Source organism: Takifugu rubripes, chromosome 2, assembly GCF_901000725.2.
Source record: "Takifugu rubripes chromosome 2, fTakRub1.2, whole genome shotgun sequence".
Classification (NCBI taxonomy): Eukaryota; Metazoa; Chordata; class Actinopteri; order Tetraodontiformes; family Tetraodontidae; genus Takifugu; species Takifugu rubripes.
Genome location: NC_042286.1, coordinates 2031546 through 2059222, shown reverse-complemented (window position 1 = coordinate 2059222; position 27677 = coordinate 2031546). Strand labels below are relative to the sequence as shown.

The following is a 27677-nucleotide window of genomic DNA, read 5'->3' as shown; positions in this document are numbered from 1 at the left end:
GGTTGATGGAGAGAACAAGAGAGAGGTATAGAGATGAACTAGGGATGGAGCTAACAGCGGAAATAACTATTTTCAACACGGTCTTTCTTTCACTTGTGCATCTCACTTTTTAAATCACTTTAAATGTTTTTCTTACTTCGCGGCAGTTGCGCCACTTTACGATTCGAGTCTTGTATCCCTGACAACGCGAACAACTGTTCTACGAAGTTTGGATCAAGTGTCCTACCTTGTGCTACACGAGTCGTTGATTTGCGCTAAACTGAACTGAACTTCCGCTGTGGGACGCATAAGTTTTGTTGTGGAAACCTTTCCAGACTTTGTATTTATAGTTAACTTATTATTTTAACTATTATCAATTGTTGAGGGATACGGGAGCGAGCAAGACAATAGTATGTAAGCGAGCTCGTGCAGGGGGATCGATGCCGTCTCGTGCTTTGTTCTGCCTGGTGTGGTGGGTCCGCCGCGAGACTTTGGCGGGTATCGATTGATTGACGGGTGGATTGATGATCGCTTGGTGAACAATAACCGGAGCGCGAAGCCGTCGGAGCAGCCATGGATGTCACCCTGTCCGAACTGCTGGCTGCCTTCATGGAGTCCCCGCTGGTGCTGTGGGTGAGTTCACCTCTGTAGAATCACTTTCTCTTTTTAGGAGCGCTTCAAATGGGCACCAGATCGAACGTATGGAAACGCTAAAAGGACAGATCTCAGCAATCAAGTTGAAAATGTTGGCGGTGTTCAACCTCTGTGACCGGCTGGGCTCTCTTGGGTTTTCCATATTTAGAATGAAACGGAAAACCAATTTCTGTTTCACAGGTTTGCAGCTGCAGATGGTTTGGCTGCTGCTCTGTCCGCACCTCTTAAAAGGCTTTTGCCGTTGAAGTATCAATAACCTCAGGATAATCTGCTCAACTTTGGAGATGTGGTATCCAGCGCTAAAATTTGGTTGTTTGAAAATGACTCTTACTTTGTAAGAGTTATTAACTCTCTCTTGATTAAAGGTGGTATCGCATTGGAAATGAATGAAGTGAACATACATGAATACCAATGTCTGGAAAAGAACAAGTATGTCATGGTACTAAATACAGTGTTTAGAAGTACAACTACTTTATTCCTGGTTAAAAATCAAATTGTCAACTGCCAGGTAAATGGCAATTGATGTTTTATAAATGTCAATTTACGTTATCACAAATGGGAAAACGAGCATCTTAAAAACTGCAGAAAGTTCTTTTTTTATATATGTAAATGCAATTTTCTACTTTCATCTGGATAAGCAGGTGTTTCCATTGGAATATAAAGATAAATCTTGAAATGTACTCATATGTGTATACATTTTCCCTTGGTTTTCATCACACATGATGGTGTAATGTTCATGATCAAAAGTGTTCCGTTTAGGGTGAAATTTGTTAAATTTCATATATTCTCATTGTCTGTCTTTTTGTTTTGGAACCAAGAACAGGTGCCATTGCAATGACCTTAAAGTTTTAGTCCATTATTTCTGAAATGCACGAGAAACTTTTTTTTTTTAAAGTAATTCATGAGGTAATCTTTAATCTACTGTTTGCGCAATCCGGGCTCCTGGCCCAGACACGAAAGGCAGCAGTCAACAACGTATTAACTCTGTAGTGCTTCCTGCTACCCGGTGACCTCACATCCTGTTTTCCCCACTGGTCATTTTAGCATATTGTGGCTGAACGACATAAAGGAGTTGTGCTTGGCTTCAGCAGGGCCCTCGATCCCCTCTCCTAACTTCCACTGTTGCATCTGAACGTTGCTAAAATTTGTGGTTGTAGTGGACAGCTTCCAGCTGTGTCACAGCAACCGTGTCAGCATTTTGTTTGTCAAGAGGGGGAAATAAATCCCCCTCTTCTCAAGGAAAATAAATCCTGCTTTTATTTTCTAATCATGTGTTAGTTCTTCTTTGCTTTGTCTGCAGCCACTGAATAAAACTCTGTTAATGGAAATTTTCCTTTCAAAGTCACCAAAGTCAGCCCAGCTATTGAGCCGAAAGTTGTTGATGACTTTCTTTTCTGCTCGTAGGTGCGCACAATGGGTCCTTTAGGTTCGATTGATGCAGTGGGCTCCGAGGAACGGGTTAATATGTTCATGGAGCTGGTCGACGGTGTCTTCCTGCACAAGATAATGACACAAATGTAAGTATTTCTTGCAGAAACCCAGAATTTTTGTGCTTTGACAGATTAGTTAATTACCTCAAATTGTATCACTTTTTTAAGTGTGTTGGTGCAACCACATCCTGACTTGCTGGTTTCAGGTTGCGCTACCACATTCAGATGTTCTTCGTGAAATGTCTCCTCATGGTCTACAGCATTTCCTCTCTCCTCTGATCGTATCTGTTTTCAGTTTTTACTACAACTCCAAAAAATGCAAAGCTTTTGGTGCAACAGGTTTAGTTTATCCGCATTTACGCCTTCCAGTTGACCTGTTCACTATTAACTGAACTTAATATGCAATTCTGCACATGCTGGATGTATTCAAGGGTGCTGAGTAAACAGAAGCGGCGCCAGATTAAACCTAAAACAACAGGCAGAGTTTAACAGTGGCTGATGGCAGCCCAGTCCAAACTGGAATTACTGACTATGAGGGAAAATAACTCTGCAATGACGGAAGATGCAGGAGGGTTTTTAGTTCAAGGCTAAATCGGTTTTATTTGGAGAAAAAACAACAACATTCATTTACTTTGATGAAGTTCTAATTTTTATTGTGGGTCAGCAAATCTAGAATCCATTTTTTCATTTGGTTGGTTTAGTTTGATTATTGTATTGAGTAGTTTTTAGTTTTTTGAGTAGTTTGAGAAAAAGACTGTTAGAAATGCATCGGGTGGTCACCCAAATGTCTCTCTGTGATACCAACCAGCATTACTCACGTGTGGCATGAATACTTTAGTTTTGAGGGGGCTGAGTTTTGCTCCCATGTGCTCATCAGTGCTTGTGTCCTTGTGTGGAATCAGAGTTACTATCTAGAAGCTCCTCAGGCCAGAGTCAGACCACATTTTCATATTGTCTCCAGAAACAATAGCAATCATCCTATTGTTCCTGACACAGAATGTAGGCTGGGGGGATGTTAGTGGGGGGGGGGGCTTGGTAGGGGTTTATGGGAAAGTGGGTTAGAGGCCAGGATGGATCATTTATTAATATTAAATGATGCAGTTAAGAAATCAGTCAGTTAGTGAAGCAGTTGTTTCAGTAAGGCCAAGTTGTTTCTCTTTTGCTTTTCAAGCTAGCTCTGAGCTGAACTTTGTTATAAAGGTTAAAGGTTTTGATTGACATGATGGATGACTAGAGGAGTGTGCTGCAGTTGCAGCAATGAACCGAAGCCTTGCTGTTGTCTTAGTAGCTGCTAATCACTTGAAAGCTGCCAAACAAATGTTCGAGCTTCTTTCTGTTTCAAATCAGACATCAAAATGATGTTATACAGTCATATGTCAGGTAGAAAATGTGTATTTTGTGAGCAGACATCCTTCTCCAAAGCGATTGTTACTCTGCTGGCCGTGTGTGTCTGCTGAGAGTGGAGTCCCAGAAAATGTCAATGTGTGTCTCCATAGTGACCCCAGCCCAAATAATCAGAGGCTGAACAAGAATGTGAGCAATGACGTGTCTCTTCGTCTTCACAACCTTTCTGTCCTCACTGGACACATCAGGACATATTACCAGGTAATTACACGCACACACACACACACTTTCAGACACACACATTAGTAACGCTATGGTTTTATTACTTAAATATTAAAATTTTTAAAATTGTAATACTTAAATATGAATTTATATCAGTAGAACTCCACAGTTCTAAACACAAAAGGGATTTCAAACAGCATGCCAGATGCTTAAAGGTTCACGTGATTAAAATCTAATTGCAAATTGACAGCCGGTTTCACACTGCGTGAAAAATGAAAAGACCCCCGTCATCCAAGAGTTGTTGAGGCATTTCTTCCCAGGTCAAATGACCCTGCAAGTGACCTTGGAAATCTGCGGCTCGGCTTGCATCGCCTGCAATGTGAAAGGCGTCCGATGTGCCTGCCTCTGGCATTTTTCAGTGGGCAAACTGAAATCGATCCAGAAATCTTTTTTTATCGATAATGGCAAGATCATGAGATCCGCGAGCTGCTCAGCATCTGCAAGATGTTGAGATTTGGCGTGAGGGGGGCTCTGTTTGATTGGGTGGCGAGTGCAAAAGCCAAAATCACACGTTCATTTGATTTAGTTTACTCGAACACTGCACTTTTGAAAGCAGACTGACTCTTGGTTGTATAAAAGATTATTGAATTCAAACATTTTCATCACTACAATTATATTTAACTGGAAAAATCTCATTTGTTCCGCAAAGGATGATGAGGTTACCCAGAGTACTCAAATGTATCATTCTTACTGGGTGTAATTTAGCCATTTCAGACACGCTAAAGTCTTCATATGTTGTGTGTGTTTGTGCCAGTGTACGCTTTCAAGTGGGTCATTCTTGGCAGTACGGGGTTAATCTGTCTGTGATAGTTAATCTCTAACCACTGTGAAAACCCTTGACACATAAACGCCACATGCATGTAGGAGCGGGTGATATTTACAACCTTTAGTCAGGGTGTTGTTACCGTAACCGGAAGTCTTTCCTCACAAGCTGTGAGCTTGTCTCACGTGAGGATAGTCAAAAAAGTCTGGTCACCTACTGTCCATAACAGCCCTGAGACACATGTGTGAACTATTGTGAACCCTCCAACATATCGGAGGGCAACACAAGGGTTTCCACCAGTTCCCTTTCAGAATGGTGATACAAACTGGGTCAAAAACTGGGATTTGAAGATGCAATGTGAGGAGAAATGAAAAATTACTAAGTAAAATTACACCTTTTACTTAGGACTTTTTTTAATATGTGTTTTTGTCTGTGTGTATATAAAGTGTATTAAGTTATTATAATCCTCTAAAGCATTTAGTTGCTAAATACTACTAATATATTTTTTATTGATTTATTATTTTATACTAGTCAAACTGATTAATTTATCTTCAATTTTCATCAAAGATTTCTATCTCCACCCTGAAATCTAACTCCAAATGCTAACCCCGCAGAGATGGTCAAAGCTCCAAACAGGGGGTCCCTGTTGTTTGGGGAGAAAAACAAAACACACACACACACACGCGCACACACACACACACACACACACACACACACACACAGCTGCTGCTCTGTGATAGTTTGTCTTTCTCTAATTAGATGATGCTTCAGTAGACATACTGGCTGGTCCAATGAATCCTTCCACTCTCCTTGGTGATAACAGTGTGTGTGAGTGTGCGCGTTTGTGCGTTTGGGTGGGTGGTGTCAGTCGCCTCCCTTGTGTTCTCTGAAACAGCAGCCACCTGATACCACAAGCCTGGGCTGTTTTTTTTGTTTTTTTTTTTTACATTGAGCTGGTGGTTTACTTTGCAAAGGATTTTTGTTGTACTTTTATTGTCCTAAAATGAGCGGAATGATGATGTCAGGGCCGGCCTAAATCTCTGTGAAATGCAGAAACTATTTTGCATTTACTGAAAATGTAGAACAAAATGGAGACAAATCTCTCATCAAACCAGTCGAAAATAATGAGGGGAAGCCCAGAAGGCTGTTACATGTTTAGTTCTAATCGGAGAGTGACGAGAGTCTCATACGGAGCAGATTTTGTTGTTTTCTAGTAACTTAAGCAGCAAAACTCTGCTTAAACTGTCCTTCACTCCCCTCTCATTTTACTCCTCCTTGGTTACCGTGGGAACTTCAGAACAAAGCCCAGATCCTTCATTGGATGTTTTGAACTCTGTATCCTCTGGCCTACTTCACATCTACAGAAACACTCACACAGCCCCACGGAGTGGACGGTAGTGTTGAGTGCGTAAATTAAATCTTGTGTATTTTCCTTTTCTTTTCCGGATACAACAATTGTGTGATTGTTGATGGGGAGGCAGGAGTGCTAGTCTTTCCTCTGGCAACAGAAAAAAACTCAGGGGAGAGATGGCACAGGGCTTACTGTGGAGGAAGAGATCCACCTCCATTTGTCTTCAAGTCTGTCACCCTTGGAATAGACATACTTTGTTACAAGAATCATAAAATCGACTAACTCTCAAATTTCTTCTTCTTCCCCCATGAGTCATGACGCACAGGGCAGTCATTCTTTCTGCATTTTATTACCCTCATGCACTATACAAGTTTGGGTGTGTGTGTGTGTGCGTGCGTGCGTGCGTGTAAATGGGTCATGTTGCTGTCCAATTGATCCCTTGTCAGTTTGAAGTGTTAGATCCTGCTGGTGATGTTGCCGGGGGATAACTTTTATGGATATGAGAAGCTCTCCCTTGTACTGGCACACACATCAAAACCATTGACTTTAATCTTATCCCAAATTTTCCATTAGACCTCCATCAGACAAGCGGCTTCAGTGGTCAGAACAGTTGTCTACTGTATTTGACAACTGGGCAGTTTTTAAGGTTGTTTTTTGTTGTTTGTGTTTGATTCTTCCTTGTATGTATTGTAAAGAGGAGGGCTCCCAATGTCCACCATGATGGTATTGTTTTAAACACAGCCCTGGCTGTGGATTCACTCTAGTCTATAAATCCAGTTGTTATATTAATACATCCTGTGGGGAGGCATATTGTGAAAAAATCTAAGGCAGAAGGCATAGCTGCAAAGACACATCTGGATCGAATGGACAGATTTTTAGTGAATCGGCCTACAGTTAGTGGGCAAACAGAGTCTGAGGTGAGCAGAATGTGAAAGAACTGAGATCGTGTTTATTTAAAGTTTGGATTTTTATGCACTCTCATGGTGCTCCATCCCCGCCGTGTTGTATTTGCAGTGCTGTGCTAGCAAATCACAGTATGAGGTCATGTAAACACTGGTGTCATTTTTAGACTATGTACCCATGTTTGGGGTCCAAGCTTGTTGAGTTTTTGAACAGGAATTTATAGGAATTGCAGACACAGAAAAAGTCATAGTTGGACAGCACAGTAGGCCACTGGAGCTTCACAACTGTTAGCATTACAAATTGCTAATACAGGTGTACCCCACACAATCAGCGAAAAGTTACTTCTTCCTTCAACGTAATATACATCTTCTGCAAGGACATGAGAAGCTGCTGCTAACAAATTGAATGAAATCTCCCTGTCACACAAAAACAAGTGTTGGAAGCTGCCTGTAAGTTCAGCTGGATGGGTCTACTGACGTTGCTAATGCTGCATGTGCTTTATATTAAAGATCTCAGTGTTGAGGACACGGTTCTATTTCACCATCCTCCACTAGTTCGCATTACTGCATGAGAAATCAAGGCTTTGAAGGATTTTATCCAACAGGGTCGTATTGTTGGAAGGCACTGCTCTGGGATATGTACAGCATTTTGAGACTTAAGTTTTCATTTTTTGGAAACCCCTGCCCAAGTGTAATTTCAAAGGATCTCAATCGATCCTTTGCTGATCCCTTTTAAGCCGCCACAGCCTCTGTAATGTATCACATGTGAAGTCATTAGTGGTTGTAGGTAAAGTCAGTGAGCCTGTTATAAGTCATTACTAATTAAAGCTAATCAAATCATTATGCTATGATTTGTGCACCATAAAGCTGATTTAATACACTACAAGGACTCCAGAGAATGCCCTTGGTCTCTTACACTATACAACCTCATAGTTGCTTGCACACTAATCAGTCATTAGTCTTTTACATCTCTGTACACAACACCAAGTTTTATTTTGCTAACCTGAAAGAAAAACTTTTTTGTCTGACCTAGTGTGGATACTTTGACCTTGAGGTTCTTCTGGTTCTAAACCAGGAGCTCACCTGTAGTTAGGACTAAGGTTGGTTTCTGACAAACTCAGGATTTAAATCCATGTGTGAGCTATTAAATGCATCATATATTGGTACAATATGAGAACACCAAACTACAAGATAAATGATGTTAGCTGGGTTGTGTTTGTGCCCCACAATGGTCACAAAAGTGTAAAGCAATTTTATTTTTATATTTAATGATGATTTTCTTTTAGTCCCAGCGATGGAATATAAAAATATCCTTTTAAGTTAACCTTATTGGCAACCTGACTACAGTACTAATTATAAAAAGTTCTAACAGAGATTTTGTTTCATCTCAGCTGGAAACCTAAATACCTGCTGGGCCTTTAGACATCTGGTAGCTACCCTGCATGTTTTATTCACACTAGTGTGTGTGTGTGTGTGTGTGTGTGTGTGTGTGTGTGTGTGTGTGTGTGTGTGTGTGTGTGTGTGTGTGTGTGTGTGTGTGTGTGCGCGTGTGTGTGTGCATGCGCGTGCGTGTGCGTGTGTGTGTTTAAAAAAAAAAAGCCAGATGGAGCTTCTGACTGGGTTTCTTCTTACCTGCTCCTGCATGGTTGTGTGTAACATTATCTGCAGGTTTTACTCTGCTTTGATCACTTTAATGCTGCCTATGTGGCTGAGTAGGAACTTGGCAGTACCTCACCTATCAGTGACCAGCTATAGACACTCGGTGAATACGGAAGACATATCTCGATTAATTCCTGGTCCCATAGTTACTAAATATATTATTAAATGTGAATATGGTTCATTTTCTATAAGTCAAACTACCAGTGTAGCCCCAGTTCCAGGACAACAGTGACCCATACATTGTCGTTCTCTTTGGTTTTGAGGCATTCATGTGTTTATTTTCATATATAACAGTATTCATCTGTGCCAAGACATCATTTCATTAGAGTTCAAAAGAAGAGTTAAAAGCATTTTGCGTCTTGTATGTTTTCATGTGTTTTGGGAGGCAGGAGAGGATATTCAGGAATGGAAAGCATGCCCTCCTAGTGGGCTGTTCTTTTTCCTGACTGCAGTGCATGCGCACACACACAGTCATTGTGAACGACAGCAGGGTGTTTCCTCTTGGCTGCTTTCCTATACACACACGCACAGACAAGTAGGCACACCGGTCTGGGTCAGTAGGCCTCCTTTTTTATCCCTAAAAACAAATCAGTTTATTTTGATCATAACTGAGCTACACCATGACTGAGACACTGAATATATACACTATATATTCTATACACTGAAGCACAAAGGCTGTCAGGACAAGAGCAACTAGCCTCAATATATTTTGTCAACTTGTTATCACATGGCCATATTGTTATCAACAAGAAATGATGTGATATCCTTTATACAGATTGGACTTTTTCTAAAAACTCTTTCAGGCTGTAAGCGTTCTGGTGCTTTTATATATGAAAATATTCATTACTATTTCAGCAGTTTTGATGGTAAAATTAAAACATTTGTCTGTCTCCTTCACTGCAGGACACTTTACAGCAGTTAATAGTTATGCCTCTTCCTGACATCCTCTGCATTGCCAAGGATCCAATATCAGGTAATACTTTCAAACTGCATCTAATAATAATCATCATGTTACAATACAGGTTTTCTCTGTTTTTGTATAAAATCAGTCATATGTGTTTGCATGGCTCTTTATCTTGGTGTCATATGTGGTACATTTAGGGGTCTGCAGCTGTCTGTCTTGTGGGTCTGTAGTGTTTAGATCACATTCATTAAATATTCAGAGCTTCAGGTCACTTGCTTAATTAACACTGTATATATATATATATATATATATATATATATATATAGATATATATATATATATATATATATATATATCTATATATATAGATATATATATATATAGATATATATATATATATATATATATATCTTTTGTTCCATTTTAGTTTACATTAATTTTACAGTATTCAGTCAGAGCAGCTATTTCATCCCTTCAGGTTAATTGCTAAAAAAATGTAATTCTTATCCAGCAATGGTGCCCTGTTCTGTCAGAAAACATAGTGTCATGTACCACAGTCTGACCCGTGACTAACGCATTTGAATAATTCATTTTTTTCTGACCATATGTCTTATTTTGACATACACTTTGTCTCTGTGTGTTTTGTTGCCTTCAGCTAAGAGCATGGAGAATATGAAAAGGCTTTTGTTGCTGATGTTAGGCTGTGCTGTCCAGGTAACACAAACACACCCTTGTATGGGCGCGCACACACACACACACAGAGCAATCAAGTTTACCACAGTTTCAGCCAAACACAAGGTGGAACAGAAAGATCATGCACTTACAGGCACATCTTTGAGAAATGGTTGGGTGATCTTTATTTATAGCTGCACTGTTGTGTCCTTTCTTTATCCTCAATGTCTTCTATGCGACTGTAATAAATGTATTTACATTTTCTTTGCCTTTTTCTTCCCTCCCTGTCTGTACTAACTCTACTGGTGCAAGGACAGAGGAAGGGAGTGAAAAAGGAGTGGTTGATGAAAAGATAGAGGAAAGACGGCGATGCCAAACTGCTCCCAAAAGCAGATGTCATTAATTGCAACATTTCAATAATGCTAATGCCGATGATGATGTTGTTTTTTTGTTGTTTTTAAGTGTGAACGTAAAGAGGAAATGATAGAGAAAATCAAGCTGCTCGATATCGCGACCCAGGCTGCCATTGTATCTCACATTCAAGAGGTCAGTTGAATCACAATCTAAATTTGATAAACCATCATCGCTTGTGTTCATGTTTCCTGCAACCTGACTGAAATGGATATACACGTTCTATTCCTACTTCCTAAGTTTGAAAGTCGATATCATGTGAGGACAGCTGTAAAGCACGTCCCAGCCCCATCATGGAACATATAACTCACCAAATTGTTCGCTTTAGCCAAAGCAAGTATAGAAACATAAAGAACAGGAGGAAGTCCCAGCCCAAAACTCCAAGCTTGTGTATCAGTAATCAAGTTTTATAATCAGCAATAGCTTCTCTGCTAACAAACAGTCAAAAGGTCAAAGGCGCTGACAAAACGTTAATGCGTTTATTGAAAACTTGCTGGCAAAACTAAATTACTAAAGATTAATAAATGCATAGTAAATAACCTTAGTTCTTACTATATGCATGTGCCAAAACAACAGATGCATCCTGGAATGTGGATACTGAGCAGATAACTATCTATAAATAGCAAACCTGGAAATTAGGGCTTGAATCTCTCTAGTGATTATGTTCTACAACTAAAATTCTGTCCATAAAGTTTTAGTCTCTTTAAATATTTTATTAGATAGTTATTTGTGCAAACTGAGTTTGTCTTTTGTTTTTAATGCATCAAAACACCAAGGAAGCAGCTGAGTTTCAATGAGGGATTCATATTTATGGGCAGCTGTCCATGTGTGCAGTTGTTACACACAAGCCTGATTATTTATAGTGCTCATACCATTAATGGGCTACATGTCTCTACATCAGCAAAACTTTTTTTAACATTGCAACACAGAGCTTTTTTTTTAACTAATTAAAAATTGGACGTTTATATTCTTGTATTTACTCCCCTATGTGGTCTTGTTTTGTCCCAAAGGGGCTGTACACTTGAAGTAAATTACACTTATTTACTGTAGTTTAATGAACATATATAATGTATTTTGTGTATTTCAGGTCACTCATAACCAGCTTAACGTTCTTGACCTCTCTTTGCTGGAGGAAGGATCAACAATCGCACAAGAAGACCTAGAAACTCTGTCACGCAACATGGCTTTGTCTCTACGGCAGCTGATTGACCAGAGAGACAAAGGCAGTGAGGTACTTGGACTCACATTTGCTGCTCCACAAAGTATTGGTATAAACTCGAGTTTTCTGTGTTGAAGGGAAAAACTTAAAATGTGTAAAAACTGTTGCCTTTTGTAATTCCAACATGAGAAGTAAACGTGATTTTTTTTTTTTTTAAAAACACTTGTCTTGTGCAGGTGATTTTGGATTTGACCCAAGAGAGAGACTACCTGGCCAGTCAACAGTCCCCGGAAGGTTGCAGAAACCTCAGCATGACCAGCCCCGACCGTGGGCAGAGCTGTGACGATGTGGAAATGAGCAATGGTGGATCATCAATGGTGGTGACTGGATTGACCAAGGAGGAGAAGCAGCATCTGGCCGTGGAACTCGCCGACACCAAAGCCAAGCTCCGCAGATACAGACAGGAAGTGTGAGTGTTTCTAGTTAAATCAACAGGTTTTGTCCAGGAATTCTTACTCAAGCCAACAAAACTACTTCAACAATTCTGTCCAAACCGTGAAAGTTATGATTACTTGTACGGTAATGTGACCTAATCCATACCTATGCAGTAATGTAGAAGTGTGTCTTGCTGCTTTAAGGTTGGACTTTAGTCATTCTTCTAGCATCTGGAAGTCTTTATCCAGCCAGTGCAGCCTGTTATTCAGCAGCTACATGGTAATTATCTAGTGGAGACATCTATTTTTGGGAAAAACTATAGACTTAATCACCATGCACAAAATACACATTTATTTACTTAAATATACTGAAGGCTATTGTTTATTTGTTCATCCTGACATTTTTAAAATGTGACATATCTCTTAGATGAGTATACACTGATATAGAAATGACCTGGGTGCGGTCTTGATTATACAATGTAATGTAACAAATGCCTGAAAGGTTGTTTTGTGTGGGTTCATAGAGAGGAAAAAACAGAGCAGTTGATGGACTCAAAACATGAAGTGGAACGTCTGGAACAGGAGCTACAGAGGTTTAAACAAGAGGTAAACAGTTTCCTGTTTCTAGCATTTAATGCTGGGTCCACTGGAGGAAAAGAGAATGTGTGACTAAGGCAACTGAAGGCATAAGATACACTTCACAATTTGTTTTCAGTATTTTCTACAGGCTTATGCTATTTGTCAAGTATTTGTTATGATGTTTAAGTTAAATGAGATATATACAGTATTTTCTCATATTGCACAAACACTCTTCTGGTTCCCATCAGGGAAGAAACTCATCCTTATTATATTACAGCGCTAAAAATGTTACTATATTTGTTGTTACTACGCATTTTCATCGATAATAACACATTTTATATATGATTATGATATTGATTGCAACAGTGTCACTGGACAACTCCTTATTCTGGTTGTGTGTTTGGATTAGAACCAGTCACTTTTTTGCGAGGTTCGTTCAGTCAGAGCGTACCGTGATGAGGTTGACTCTCTACGGGAACGAGCTGCACGGGTTGACAGACTGGAGACGGAGCTTTGCAGATGTAAAGAGAAGCTCAATGATGTTCACTTCTACAAGTCCAGATTAGAGGTAAGCATACAAATGTGCACCAGATGGCAAACTCAAAGCACAAAGCATCAACCAATGTAGGCAGGTGTGCTCAGAATTGTGACACAGAAATGTCTCCTTGTATGTTTAATCTTATTCAGGAGCTACGGGAGGATAACCTGACTCTTATGGAGACAAAGGTGTTGTTGGAGGAGCAGCTCTCAGCCTCCAGAGGCCGCTGTGATAAACTACATACACTGGAGAAGGACAACCTCTTACTGCGAGCTAAATTACAAGACCTTGAAATGGTAATCTTGAGATGGTTTATATTTTTGGCACTGATACTATGAATAGAATGTGAAGCGAATCCCTTACCTGAAATGTAGCATACTTCACTATATTGTTTGTCTGGCAAATTAATCACCTCCCCAGCTTTAAAACTTGTTAAAGCACGTTTTAACATGTGTTGAAGTGGGGAGTGAAAAGAACAGCAAATGATGTTTTCACCAATTATTTGCTCCGTGAAGAGCAGCAATGATGATACTGGTTTTTATGAAAAGGCATGTTTTTGGTCTTGTATTCAGCCATAACTATAAATGATCATATTTTATGCAATTGAATAGTCACAGTTATAACATTGAATTGAATCACTATGCTTTTAAAATGCTTGTTTTGCAGGAGAGGGACAGTGAACGTCGAAGGCTAGAGGAACTTGTTGAGGAGAACATGCTTCTGGAGATTGGGCAGAAGCAGAGCATGAACGAGTCGGCTCATTTGGGCTGGGAGCTGGAACAGCTGACGAAAAACCACGACAACTCTAACGCAGAAAGTAATCAATCACATGCTGTTTTCTGACATCCTGAAGGATGATGTTCTGTTTGAGGTCTATTTCTTGCTAATTTCTTGTCCAATCCAAACGTTTCTCTGATGTAGCGCGTAAATCGTTGGTGCATGAACTCAATGAGTGTGTCTCCAGCCGGGTGTTAAAGCTGGAAAAGGAGAACCGAGAGCTTCAGTCCTCAATAGAGAGACTTAAAGAGGATAACCACATCCTGGAGGAACAGCAGCTTCATTCTCAAGAGCTGGACAGGGAGAACCAAAGTCTCAGCAAGAAGGTTGGAGGCAAATGTTTCATAGCACTTCACACACTTGATCAACAAACCCCAGATGAAAAGATCTTATACCGTTCCAATTAATTGTTTATGCTGTTTATCCTAATGTCACCCCTCCCATGTTCCACCTTAAATTAAATTGTGAGCTGCATGGATTTGTAGCATTTATCCATAATCATGTTAAGCTACTGGGTTTTGTTCTGAGTTGACTAGTTTATTTTATTTTAAAGCTGGAGCGTCTCCAGGGTCTATTGGACCAGGAAAGACTGACCAATCAGGACATGGAGTCTCTGGGGGAGGAAATTCTTAAGGAAAAACAGAGTCTGGGAAGGGAATTGCACACTCTGAGGGCTGAGAAAGACAGACAGGTATTCAGCAGACTTTCAAAGACAAGACACCATGAATGTTTGATAATACAAGGTCAGGAATTTTACTTTATTCACTTCTTTTTCCAATCAGATCTCAGAATTGGAAAGTGAGAAGCAGCACCTCTCTGAGGCAGTTGCATCCCTTCAGGAGCGGGCTCAGTCAAACAATGAGGAAAGGGTCCGTGAGGTGGAAACTGAAAACCGTCTGCTGCTTCAAAGCAACACTGATACAAGTTCCCGACTTGCCAGTCTAGAGACCCAGCTCAAAGTGGCCAATGAGGAAGCAGCAAGGCTGAAAGAGAAGGCAGAGAGGTGTGAAGAGGTGGAGAGGGAGGTGTCTAAACTGGAGAGGAGCAAGGATGCCTTGAGTAGAGAGGTTATACATTTACACTGAAAATCTCTCAAAGTTTCACTATATAGAAACACATTTTACCTAATGGGTTGTTGTGCCATAAGATATGATAAAATGTCCTTTATCCTAAACTTGGGAAAGGAGAGGAAGGTCTCGATAATTTTGTGAAGTGAATTTAATGCCAGTGAACAGATTTTGTTTTTTCCTCCTAAATTTGCAACACTAAGATTCAGATTTTTTTTTAAAAAATCATCTGTTTTTGCCATAACTGATTGCAAGTTGCTTGATTTATTTTCTAGGTGGTGTCTTTGCGTGCATGCAGTGAGAGGTCAGAGGCGCTGGAAAAGCAAGTCTCGACCTTGGAGCAGGACATTCATAGACTGAAGTGGGAGGCAGAGGAGGCTCAACGAGACATTCAGCGCCTTGGGAGGCACGAGGCAGAGAGTAGCCGCCTGTCAAAAGAGAACCTAGACCTGCGATGTTCTCTGGAAAACATGCGAGCCTCGTGTGCCCGCCTGGCGACCCTGCAGGAGGAACACAATAAGGCACAGAGAGAGTTTCAGGACTTGCAGATGAAGCTAGAGGAAACCCAGGATGAGGCACAAGCAGAGAAAAAGAGGGTAGAAAGGCTAGAGCTGGCTGTGTCTTCTCTGACCCAGGAAAAACATAAATTAGCCGAGCAAATACAGGCAAGCAAAGAAGAGAGGGAAGAGTTGGAGAAGGAGAGGCTGGAGGCTCAGGCCAGAGAAGAAGAAGTGAGGCGGGAAGTGGAAATCTTGAAGGGGGAACAGAAGAGGAAGGATGAAGTAGAGAAGGAAAAGTCAAAGCTTCATTTGGACCTAGAGCAGTCAGAGAAAGCAAGAAAACACTTGGAAAAGGAGAGCTGGAGGATCAGAACCCTCCTGGAGGGTAAAGAGTTGGAGCTAGATGAGAAAACCATGCGTCTAACTACAGTGGAGAAAGATAACTTGTCAATGAGTCAGGATGTGAACAGGCTGAAGGAGACGGTCGTAAAGGCCAAGGAGCTGGAAAAGGAAAACAAAGAGCTACAGAAACAAGCCACTATTGACAAGCGCACTTTGGCGACTCTGAGAGAGGTGAAGTCAAAAATCTTGTTATTGCCAAAGTCATCTGAAAACAGTTGGCATAGTTCAATTGTTTATCATTAAAATGAAATGAATACTGTTTACTTTGCAGATTATTATAGTAGTTGTATAGGATATGCTAATTTACCAAATGGTAGAATTAACATTGTTGTTTATTCAAATACATCACAAGTAGTAAAAACACGATCACTATTTGACCTCCATTGAAGAAAGAGAAATTATATGTAAAATCAAAGGACTTAAATGTTCAGTCAAAGCTTGGTCCAAAAAGGTCTTAAAGTGCCTTAACAGATAGACCCAGCAAATAAGACTGTCAGACCGCTGCCCACATGTCAAAGTGCCTTTGAGCAAGACATTAAAGCCGAAAATGGCTGTTCATTGAGTGTCCTCTCTTATCGTTGTTTTATGTGTTTTTGCAGGAGCTGGTCACTGAGAAGCTGAACCTTCAGCAGCAGTCTGTTGAATTGGAGAGGCTCAACGAGGAACTGGAGAAGATCGGATTAAACAGAGAAAAACTGCTGCAGCAAGAGCATACGCTGGACGACAGGTATTTCCTCTAATGCTGAAAAGCTTTAGTGCAGGTTAAAATGTTGAGAAATAAACAGTGGTGGGATGTTGATTTTGATAACTATGTCAGCAGGTACAGGTTGCTGGAGTCCCGGTTGGAGGAAACTGTCCAACAGACAATGAAGATTAAAGAGCAGAAAATCTCCAGTTTAGAAAAGAAAGTGGAAGAAAGCAATGCAGTCAACGCTACACTACTTGCTGAACTGGCATCTGTAAGGACACACATGCACATTTTTAAACTACCTTTTTAAACCTTTATCGGTTTTCTTTCTATAAATCAAGATTATGGCCAGTGTTTTTGAGTATGCCGTCACTATTGCGTTTAGTTATTGTGAGCATTGAACTGGACACCTATTTTCCCATAATATTGCTTTCTGATTCAGACTCATCAGATGTTGTCAGCTTTGCGTCAACATAAGGAGGATCAGAACTCCCATCAGCACCAAAGAAATGAAGGTTCCGCCACTGCCGAGTTGCTACGACTTAAAGATCATCTTATCGATGTTGAAAAAAATGTAAGATTCTTTTTTAATTAATGACCCACAATGCCTTTATTTTGTTTGTTTTTTATTACATAACACAACATATCTGCTGAATATTTACCCAGAGCCTATATAATCCATGCAAAGTTTTTTGTCTACTGTATAAAGTTATTTGAACATCATTTTGGGTTATTATTTTCTGCAGAATGCTTCCTTGAAGACAGAAACAAGTCTATTGAAGGACCAGCTCAAGCAACTGGAGAACCAGAACACATCTCTAAATAACCAGATGTTAGCGCTGCAGCGACACACCACTACCCTGCAAGAACAGAATACAGCCTTACATACAGGAACAGCCAAACAACAGGTAAACAATAAATGGTTACCCATAAAATGCCCTTTAATAATTCTTAAATAAGGAACTACTAATGAATCTCAACATATCATAGGTGGAGAACTCCACACTGTCCTCCCAGAGTGCTTCCCTCATGGCCCAGAATGCTGTGCTTCAGGGCCAAGTCACTGCCTTGGAAACAGAGGTGGAGACATGGCAGCGGCAGCGTGATGAGGCCTGGCGGGGCAGAGAAAGCGTGCTCAGTGATCACGATCGGCTGCTTAGTGTTCATGAGAGGCAAGCGCATGAGTACGAGCAACTGATCTGTCAGCACACCACACTAAAAGGCAAACTGAGAGCAATAGAGGGTGAACATCGCACACTACAGAGCAAGTAAGTAAATGATGTGTACATCTAAATGTATGTAAATGTGGCCAGGAAAAAAGTGACTGTGCTAATATGCTCTCATTTCTGTGCGTGGCTCGATTCTGGGTGAATATTTTGATAAACTAGGCACTGTGCTTATATGAGGACATTTTGTGGTTGATTTCAGAAATAACTGCTTACTGTCTGTATGCAGGTTTTACGTTTTGGTGCAGCAGAAGGACAAGTGGGATGAGCAGGAGGGCTGCATTCGGAAAGAAAAGGAGGAACTTACCCAGCAAATCCAGAAGAATCGACTCCTCCAGCAAGAGAATCTGCAGCTGAAGACGGAAGTGGACAGGTATACAGTTTGCAAGCTCCAATTACAGCGACCCGAACAAATTCCAGATTTACAACATGCACAAGTCAGGGAAATTCTAGTATATTTACAGTAGTCACACTACGTGAAGGATTGATAGAAATAAATATTATTTTTTTCTTATCAACATGGCTGTTGCCTTGTCTAGCTCAACAAATTACATCATTGCTAAATTATTATTATATTCAACAACATATTCATTTCAACAAGAAACAACAAAATTGAAATGGATATGCTGTTTGTGAAGATCCAACCACCACATTCTAGCTTAGACAACTCAATTACAGTAGCTTCTTTTGCAGCAATAAGCCACCTCAAATAAATAAAATAAATAAGTGTAGCTCCAAATGCACCCTATTTCTGACTGATAGGGTTTGTTCCTAACATTTGATTTTTTGTGCCTTCAGGTTTACCGAGAGTCACTTACAGCAGTCTGGACAAAGTAAAGAGTTCCAGCAGCGCATTCATGAACTGAAGGGCTCATTAAGCTCTTCAGAGCTGGAGGTTAGTCAGTGGAAGGCACGATATGATACACTAATGGAGCAACACCAGGGTCTGGATCTGACGATGACCAAACTGGACAACCACTGTGAGGTAAAAACAGCTTTTCCTTCATTGGGAGACAGTAGTGGAACTCAAATATCAGCAGAAGTTTAACAGAGTGCTATAAAAACAAGATGTTTCATGGTTCTCTCATAAAAGCACAGAATTTATTTGCTTGATTTTATTTTTTTATGTTGGGTGACACAGTAGTTTTAATAAGGTTGTGGGTTCAAATCTCCTGGGAGAAGTGTTGTGTTTCCATGTCTGTGTGAGTTCTCTCTGGGGAATTTGGCCTTCTGTTTGTATGATCTGGCGGCTCATCCAAGAGGAGGGAGAAATGGTTGGGAAAAGATGGATGGAGGAATGGATTATTTACTTGCAGTTCTGTAAAAAGCCAGTGGAGGTCAGCATTGTTCAACGAAGTGTGTGTGTGTCCGTCCGTGTGTGTATTTAGTTGTTGAGTCGACTAAAAGGCAACCTGGAAGAGGAGAACCACCACCTCTTGAGTCAGATCAACCTGTTGAGTCAGCAGAATCACACACTGCTGGAGCGGAGCATGGAGAGTAAGGAGATGTATCACCAGGAACAGAAAATCTATATGTAAGCGTATCCATCATTTAGGGTTTAAGACATGGACCTCAGCTGGATCCTACTAATACCACTGACTTTAGTTCAAATACCATCAATGTGTTTTTGTAACTCTGTGTGTCTCCACTCAGTGATAAGCTGAACGCTCTTCGCCGGCAAAAGGAAAAGCTGGAGGAGAAGATCATGGATCAGTATAAGTTTTATGACCCCGCACCTAAAAAGTAATGTTTTTATCTCATCAAATGATCATAAGTAGTTTTCTTAAGTAGTTTTTCAGTTCATTCAAACATGTGCCAGGTGTTGTGTGTCACCTATTAATGTAAAGTGCTTATGAACTTAAACTATGTTGTTGTGTGCTGTCAGGAGGAGCCAATGGTCTGGAGCTAAGGCGCTGGCCAAACTGATTAAACCCAAGAAGGAGCACAGTAGAGAGAGGGGGGGTGACACTGACAAGGATGGAGTCAAAGAGAAAGAACACACAAAGAGCCCACCAGACATCCCGCTGCCTGCCCCACCTCCACTCCTTCCCCCTGAAACACCTCCTCCCCTTTCCCATTGGACTGCAAATGACAAGCAAGATGGAGCGCACACCCACAGTAACCATAACCACCACATTAGCACCCCTAGCCCTGGACCTTTGAGTCCAGCACTCACTCCCATCAATCGAGGTAAACACACACACACATACACACACACACTACGCCAGTTCATAGTGGTCACTTGGACACGTACTACCTCTGTCTTCCTATAGAGGGTGCTGCCGTACAAAATTAGTAACAGTTCATTGACTCAACCTGTTCGATTTTGTATTTTTATGCCAACAGTATATAGAGGTTCCCTCTAAATTTTTGAAATCTGTTTATGGTACCACATAAATCCTCCCTCCTAGTGGTCATCCCGTTAGAAATGATCATGACTAACTTTAATAATAAATATGGGCAACGTCAATCTGATTTGCAGAATCCTATATTACCGGTAAATGACAGTAACAAATATATCATTACACAGTAATTCTTGTTTTATTGAGTTCAGCTTCATAAAAATAATGTGTAGTCAATTTGAAAAAAGCGCTATAGCGGTCTGCATACCGCCAGTTGGCAAAGTAGTTTCAATTACAGTACTTTACTCCGTATTTAGACATTGGGAAGAATCTGAGCTGCCAAAACTTTTATCTATGTTTAAAAAGAATGTGGTGTGCAATTTGTTCTGCAGTCTGATAAATATTGTTCTACATACTGTGTATCCTGAGATCACATAAAACCCCTGACAACAGTAGTGACATCAACACCATAACAACACAAAGTGCTCTGCTTCATTTGCCCAGTTAAGTGTCACACAGTGATGATGTGAAAGTTGTTGCCCTTTACCACGGTGGCACTAAAACATGGCCAAGGCTTTAAATCCTATCTAACAAGGAGTAGCAGATAGATGCAAAGTTAAACATACTTATTCTTTAATAAATCTCTCCTGATAGTAGATCTCTGTTCTAATGCATGATGTAAATACTATCGTCTTTATTTCTTTTATATTGCTCTAAACTTCAAAGAACTTCTGCTCATGGTTCAACTTGTTTCACACTGTTTGACAGTTCGGCTTAAAAAAAATTCCTTGTTCATGTTGAAGTCATGCCAGTCTGGAGAAAAATGTTTCACTTTACACTGGCATGCTCGTTGTGGTTAGCTAAAGCACCTCACTTTCTGAAAGGAGTCTAGTGTCATTTTTGTGCGCTCATACTTTAATTCAGAGTGAATTGGGGTGAGCCATGAGCCTTTGCATGTCATTTATTTGGTGATTATTCCCTGTTCTTGTTTAATTTCTCTGGGTTTTCTTGCATGGTGTAATTGTAATTTAAAAATATGCTAATCACACTATCACACGTAATCTTTTAACCAGTTGGTTTTGGATTTTTTTTTCCCTTCACTGTGTAGTGTTTGATCATTTTCTTTATTTTCTTCTTCTCAATCTCAGCTCCTTCTTCCCAGAAACGGTTCTCTTTCCTTCGCAGTAAAAGTCAAGACAAGCTCCTCCCCCAACCCTCCTCCTCCTCCTCCTCCTCCTCCTCCTCCTCCTCCTCCCGTCCCTCCTTGTCTCTCACCAGAAGATTGCGATTCTGGTCTTCCACAGACATCGCAGCTGACACCATCACTAACCAGCCACTGTCGGCCATCGGGGGATTCTAAAATCCTCTTCGCCGTCATGTTTTAATGACACATCCCTATCACCACCACCACCATCCACTGACTTACCGTACAAGAACACTTATCTTTGAGACTCTAACAGAAACATGTAAATACACTCTCTAAAACACTGAATGTGGCACATTTGTTGCCCTCCTTAAACACGCACACTCACACATTTGTGCCCTGTGAGCCTGACAGTACTACTAGTAAGTACAGTAGTGTGTAAAAGGATGTGTGTCTGTCATTGCACATTGCATCTGGCTTACCTGCATCTATCAGCATGCCTTCAAGACTTAAATCTTGATACACAACTTGTGCAAGGAATATTTTGTATGTGTCTGCAGCTTCCTTAATGTTTCTAGTTATTTAACTGAGCATGTGTCCCAGAGAAGGAAGACCTTCTCTATTAACAACAGAATGTGTTGTGGAATGCTGGCTTTGCTTTGTTTGACAGCTTTGCTGCAGAACGTTCATTCACTGTGGTCATTCAGCAGTGTCGTCAACCGTCCTGCAACGTTATCACATCTCACGCAAATGAGTTTCACTTTTTCTCACATTTTCGACCACCTGTTCTCTGTCTGAACTCTCAGCTATGTAATCCCCAAAACCTGCATGAGAAGTTAAACCCATCATCACTCTATAAAAAGTTTTATGCAAAGTCAAGACAAAAATCAGTACTGAAACATTTCTTTTTTTAAACCATGTTTTACTGTATCTCTCTGGTCCAGTGTGACCTCAACATGACTAATCATGAGGTCTCAGTAAAAGCAGCTAATTCTCACAAGTGGCCATGAAACTCTTCACATATTAATTGCACTAAATTAGACTGCAATCTTCAAAACTCATTTTTCACTTATTAGACTATTATTGTACATCCCATCACATGATTCAGTAAATCCACAGGACAACTGGATGCTCTGTTGTATGTTGTGATATTTGTCCCTTCTGTGTCGGCTTAATACACTAAAAACCAGCTAAGGGTGATGCTAACTCACCCAGCATGCTTGAGTCACTGACCATGTATATTTTGTTGCTTGCTTGTTACTCTGTTTATGCTCGTGCTACATGTTTTAGGAAGTTATATGCACTTCATGAATTGTTTCCTAAAACATTGATGGTTGGTCTACAGGTTTGGCTGAGAGGAGCCGGGGATTTTATCGTAATAGTACTGGCAGCAATGAGACTATCAATGGAGAAGATGGGCCAGCAGGTATGGCTACACCACAGAATAGTATCTCTTGGTTTTCTTCCTAATCAAATCCAAATTGATCAGAGTTGGAAGCTTTGATGTTAAGCTTTAGCATCACACTAAAAAGTAACTTGACAGTGAGCTAAAAAATGTCTGTACTTTCCAAGCAATTAGCATTTGCCTTATATTTATAGCAGTCAATGAAAAGGGGAAACACCTGTTAGGACTGATGAAAACTCAAGGCGAGACCCAAGAAGACAGACAAGAAGGCAACTTTAGTGAACTAACAGTTTATTTACAAAAATATTTAAAACGGTGAAGAAGAGGGAGCGTGCTATACGTGGAGACGACGATGAACAAAGTGTCAAACCAAAACCCAGTGAAGTGCTCGTCGGAACGGGAAGACGTGGTGACAAAAGACAAAAAGAGATAACGGAGTCAAAAAATGCAATAAACTGAATTAATCAATGTCCGGAACACCCAGTTTACCACTGGTACTGGTGAAACGATCTGATGCCAGACAGCTGGTGCTGGCTGCTTTAAAGGGGCAGCCAGTCGACCAGGTTAGCTGCAGGTGTGGAGGCCCCCTAGAGGACAGAGCACAAAAACACAACACACACAGACCAGACACGGGATCATAACAGCTGGGTTTCAACATTTGCACATCCTCAGCTAACAGGTGGTTCCACGCTACCATATTGCAAAGTATATTGTGCTGGTAATTCTGAAAACATGCCTTTATGTTGCACTAATCTCTAAAACTCTTTTAAACCAGGTCAGATCCTTAAAGCTCTGAGTTCTACTCCAAGCCAACAGTCATCTTCCCTAAACAACTCCAGACCGGGCCCGGCCCGCAGACCCAGAGGCAAGTCAAGCTGCGCATTGATAAAAACGTATGATGCGAGATGCAAACGTAGACGTCTGACGGCTGTGGGAAATTACAGGACCGTTTCATGAGGACGATTCTCACCACAACACCTCAGACTCCTTCTTCGGTCACCACGGCAACACAGGATGTCGTCCGGGTTCAGCGGACTTCAGCCACCACACTTCTAGCTCCAACTCCCCTGTCAACTGCAGAGGTGTGCAGGGTGTTGAACAGAAAACATCCTATGTATCCATGTTGTTTTAAACTTCTAGATGAGATCAGGTCTCAACAGCATGCAAACGTATTTTACAGTATTTACTGACTGGCTCCACTAAGTGAGACATTTCCGTCTTCTCCAGATATTTCCGATCGTCAGGTCTTCTCTGCCAGCCTCTCTACTGATGATGTCATAGGTCTGAGCCAGTCTCAACCGAGTCTGTCACGGAGCTCCACTCTTCCGTACGACCATGTACCACAAAGGGCCCAACCTCAGCACAGTCTCAAAACGAAGGCTCGTCCTCACTCTCCCGGGAGTGAGATGGTGACACTGGAAGAGTTTCTACAAGAGAGCAAGTTAAAGTCCCCTCTTATGGTAATATATATACATACATTTATATTACAAGTTTGACTCGGGAGCCTTAGAAACAACTCTGGCTAAGCTTTTTCTTTCCATCATGTATCTACCTGTGTGAGTGAGTCAGTCCAGAGGAATAATGAATGCTGTGGTAACATCTAAGGAAATCAGAGCTGAGTCACATCCATGTTGCTAAGAAAGTAATTAATGGATTATTAAGTAATCGCGGTCATGGAACACTGAAATGAAAGTGCATATTTTAGATCCACTTCACGATGGTCGATAATCACACGTGAAGTTTCTCAGTGTCTAGAACTGCGGCCAGACTCCCTCCTGGCTCATCTAAACGTGAACGCCCATGTCAGATCAGTGGGAGAACGTTCACATCAAAACCAAGCGCCTTCAACAGCCGTCGTAATTCTTGGTGAAACATTAGGGGCGGGGTTTTCATCGCAGCTTCCCAGACGAATCCCAGTGACAAATTCAAATCTGCAAACTATAATGCCGATAAAATCAGAAGGTATGAAAGGAGTTGGCACATGTCCCAACTCAATAATAAAGATAACATTTTAGACAGTGTGTTGGAATCTACTGAAAGACCTCTTCATTCATTTCCATCTCCACAGTAGAATTCCTCACACTCTACTTCCGCCTCAACATTCCCGACAACGTTGTCAGACCCCCATGTTCATGTCTAGGTCCCATCAGCTCTTATGTGTTCTTCTGCTGCTATTTCAAACTAAAGTTACTTGATTGACGTCTGTCCGTCTCAGAAATGTCATCAAATGAGCTCATTTTATTGGTTGGCAGCAAACAATCTCCAGGACTGTATAACGTTCGTGACAGAATCAGAATCAGAATCAGATTTATTTATTGCCATTGTTCATGTAGTACACAGTATTACACAAGCTAGGAATTTGTCTTGGTGTGATGCTGCAACATTCAACATAGAGAAGACAATAAACACTAGAATAAGATAAATAAGATAAGACATATATATATACAGTATATTTACTATATAAATTGTAAGTAAATAGTAAATCATGACTAATGATCTAGGGAACTATTTCCTAAGGTTGTCATGGTGACAGTGTGGTCACCTGCTGTGGGCCTATGTAGTGCTGTGAGTTGAATCGGATCAGATTGTTGGATCAGAACTTTTCTGAATGAAAACACCATCTGATTTAGTCATGGCGGTCATTTTCCATGTGATCTAGGTCTGTACAGGAAGCAAAGAAGACCTGGTGGCGGATTATTTCGCCAGAAATCCCACCTCCTCTGTGCCAGCTAGCCGGGATCAGGTGGCTCCCACTAGCTACGTCTCGCCCACTGTGAAGTCATCCAATCAGAAGCCAGGTCAGAGTGTCAAGCCCTCGCCACGCCAGCCTGTTGGCCAGTCCCCTTCTTCAGGCCTGCCAGCTCCCCAGAGGACTGGCCAATCACTCAACAGAGCTTTCAGCCTGGCCTCCGCTGATTTGCTGCGTTCCAATGGACCCGACGCTTTTCGCGCCAACGAAGACCAGCATGACGCAGTTGTCCGCAGACAGGGCTCACACGGGAGAGAACGGCCACTGTCGGCTCGCCTGGCAGCCGATCAGCACGGAGACGGCGGCTTCCTAAACTTGCCCATTCACCATTCCACTTCTCTCAACCTGCAAACGGAAAGAGACAGAGAGAGAGGGAGGGCGGCCATGTCTCGAAACCACGGGGAGGTCGCCATGGTAACTCCAGTCAGAGCTGTGACAGCCCCCGATGAAGCCTCTGGGCATGGCCAGGTCCATTTAGGTGACTCAGCCCACGGGAAGAAAGACGGTGAGAGAGGGAGGTGCAGCTCCGTGGAACGCCCAAAAAGCACGCCAGCCTCCCCGGACCCCAATAACGACCCCCAAACTGTGTGGTATGAGTACGGCTGTGTCTGAACACAGCGACTGTTAGAGCTCTGTGGGTAGAGATGTGTCTGAAGACAGCGACTGTTAGACCTCTGTGGGTAGAGATGTGTCTGAAGACAGCGCGGAAATCCTGAAACTGCTCTGGTGTTGAAACGAAGGCTTCATGGACTGAGCCCAGACTTTCCCGTTATCAAGCACATGCAACTGGAAAAGCCACAGTTTGAGTCCTGGATTCAGTTTGGGTTTGTTTTTTTTTATGTTTCATTCATAATTTACCACCTGTCTTGACATTTTTTACAGCACAAGTAGTCTGGGGTTTTTATTTTTAACTAGATGTCATGTTTTTGAGCTCACTCTTTATACAGTGGATCCAGGAATTCCTCATGTTGTGATCACAGCAGCCCGACACGTCATCAAAATCACAGCCTTGTTTGTGGCTCTAAATATGCGAATGTCTGTGTAATTAGCATCTCACATACGTTAACCAGCCAACCAAAACATATGTGGGACACTTTCAAAGGCAGCGGTAACTGCTGTTTTTATCTTTGATGAACTGGAAACAACAAACAATGAAATAAGACTGAAAAAAGGACACTTGGGTTCAGTATTTTTTAACTCTGTACATGTCTGGGATTCATTGTACACGAAGGGGTCCTTGAAGGGCAAATGGGGACAAAGTGTGTGTGTTCTGTATTTTCAATGGCTTTTCAGTGGCTGTCTGGACACTGGATCCAGGTGACGATGGGTGCTCTCTTCTAAGACCAGAACAGCAAAAATCGGTTCAGTCCATGAACCAAACTCCCAAACTAAAACTTTTTTACCACAATAAAACTAGTGTTCCCAAATCAGGAGACCAGGAAACTACCAGCGATTTCTGACTCCATAAGTGAAAACTGATCAAATGACTCTCTCCTTCCTTCATTCTTTGCAATCTCCCAGAATGCAACACTCTCAGGCTGGGCCAACACAGGCTTCACGTGCACCTGCTGTATGAACAGACGTCCCCCCTGAGGATGTTTCTGACTTTTGAAATGTAATCATTGCACACACACGTGCGCTCACGCATCCTCTCACAGGGTAACCCGTGGTTTAGCTGGGTGTCTGACTAGGTTACCCAGCAGGGGTCGGTCGATGCTGGTAACCATCTCTGGCATCGCCATAAATATTTTTCTGTTGTTACATTGGTCCTGGGAAAAAATGCACTATTGGGTATGTTGAGGTGGAACCCTTTTTTTTAAATGTGACTATGATGGTCCCTCACACTCACAAGCCAACATGAAGGCGGTTGGTCCACATATTTCACACCTCCAGTCATCTCTTTCTCTAACGCTTAATTTAATAGATGTGATTCATTTAAAGATGTAGCCAATGTTAATGTTTCCACTGGAGAATCCAGGAGGACTTTAGCATCAGCGCTGGCCTGACTGTAGCTGGTAAAAATACCCCGTGGGTATGTTTAGGAGCAAAAGGAGTATGTAGAGGTGGGAGCGGGTGATCATACTAACAAACCTCTAATGCCAGCCAACTGACCATGACGGTGATGATGTATCGCCGACGACGTGAAAAATTCAAGCTTAACTGGAAATCGATACCAAAAATGTGCTTGATTGTTCCTTTAAACCGTTGTAAACTGTACTACTGCTGTGAAACAAATGTTTCTGATAGTTTTCTAAATAAATTTACAGACGTCTTTGACCACGAGCAGATTTAGGTTGATGCTGTCTCTTTTCTGTT

General features: G+C 41.4%; 1 protein-coding gene across 2 annotated transcripts; it reads left to right on the top strand.

Moving 5' to 3' along the window:
- ccdc88c (coiled-coil domain containing 88C) lies at positions 1-27644 on the top strand. Of its 2 annotated transcripts, XM_011614274.2 has the most exons (31): positions 1-612; positions 2038-2150; positions 3560-3668; positions 9268-9337; positions 9924-9982; positions 10403-10486; positions 11439-11582; positions 11747-11979; positions 12469-12550; positions 12933-13091; positions 13211-13357; positions 13728-13878; positions 13983-14164; positions 14392-14529; positions 14621-14905; positions 15181-15978; positions 16407-16534; positions 16625-16766; positions 16938-17069; positions 17242-17403; positions 17486-17763; positions 17951-18094; positions 18520-18706; positions 19110-19255; positions 19375-19464; positions 19607-19911; positions 22553-22633; positions 23388-23477; positions 23557-23694; positions 23840-24072; positions 25272-27644. In XM_011614274.2, exons 1-31 carry the CDS (start codon positions 553-555, stop codon positions 25971-25973), a joined length of 5772 nt encoding a protein of 1923 aa, XP_011612576.2. In that variant the 5' UTR covers positions 1-552; the 3' UTR covers positions 25974-27644. The 2 variants fall into 2 exon arrangements, 1 of the variants encoding a protein (XP_011612576.2); XR_003886422.1 differs by lacking the exons at positions 23388-23477; positions 23557-23694; positions 23840-24072; positions 25272-27644 and adding an exon at positions 21212-21629.
- The last annotated feature ends 33 nt before the right edge of the window (positions 27645-27677 follow it).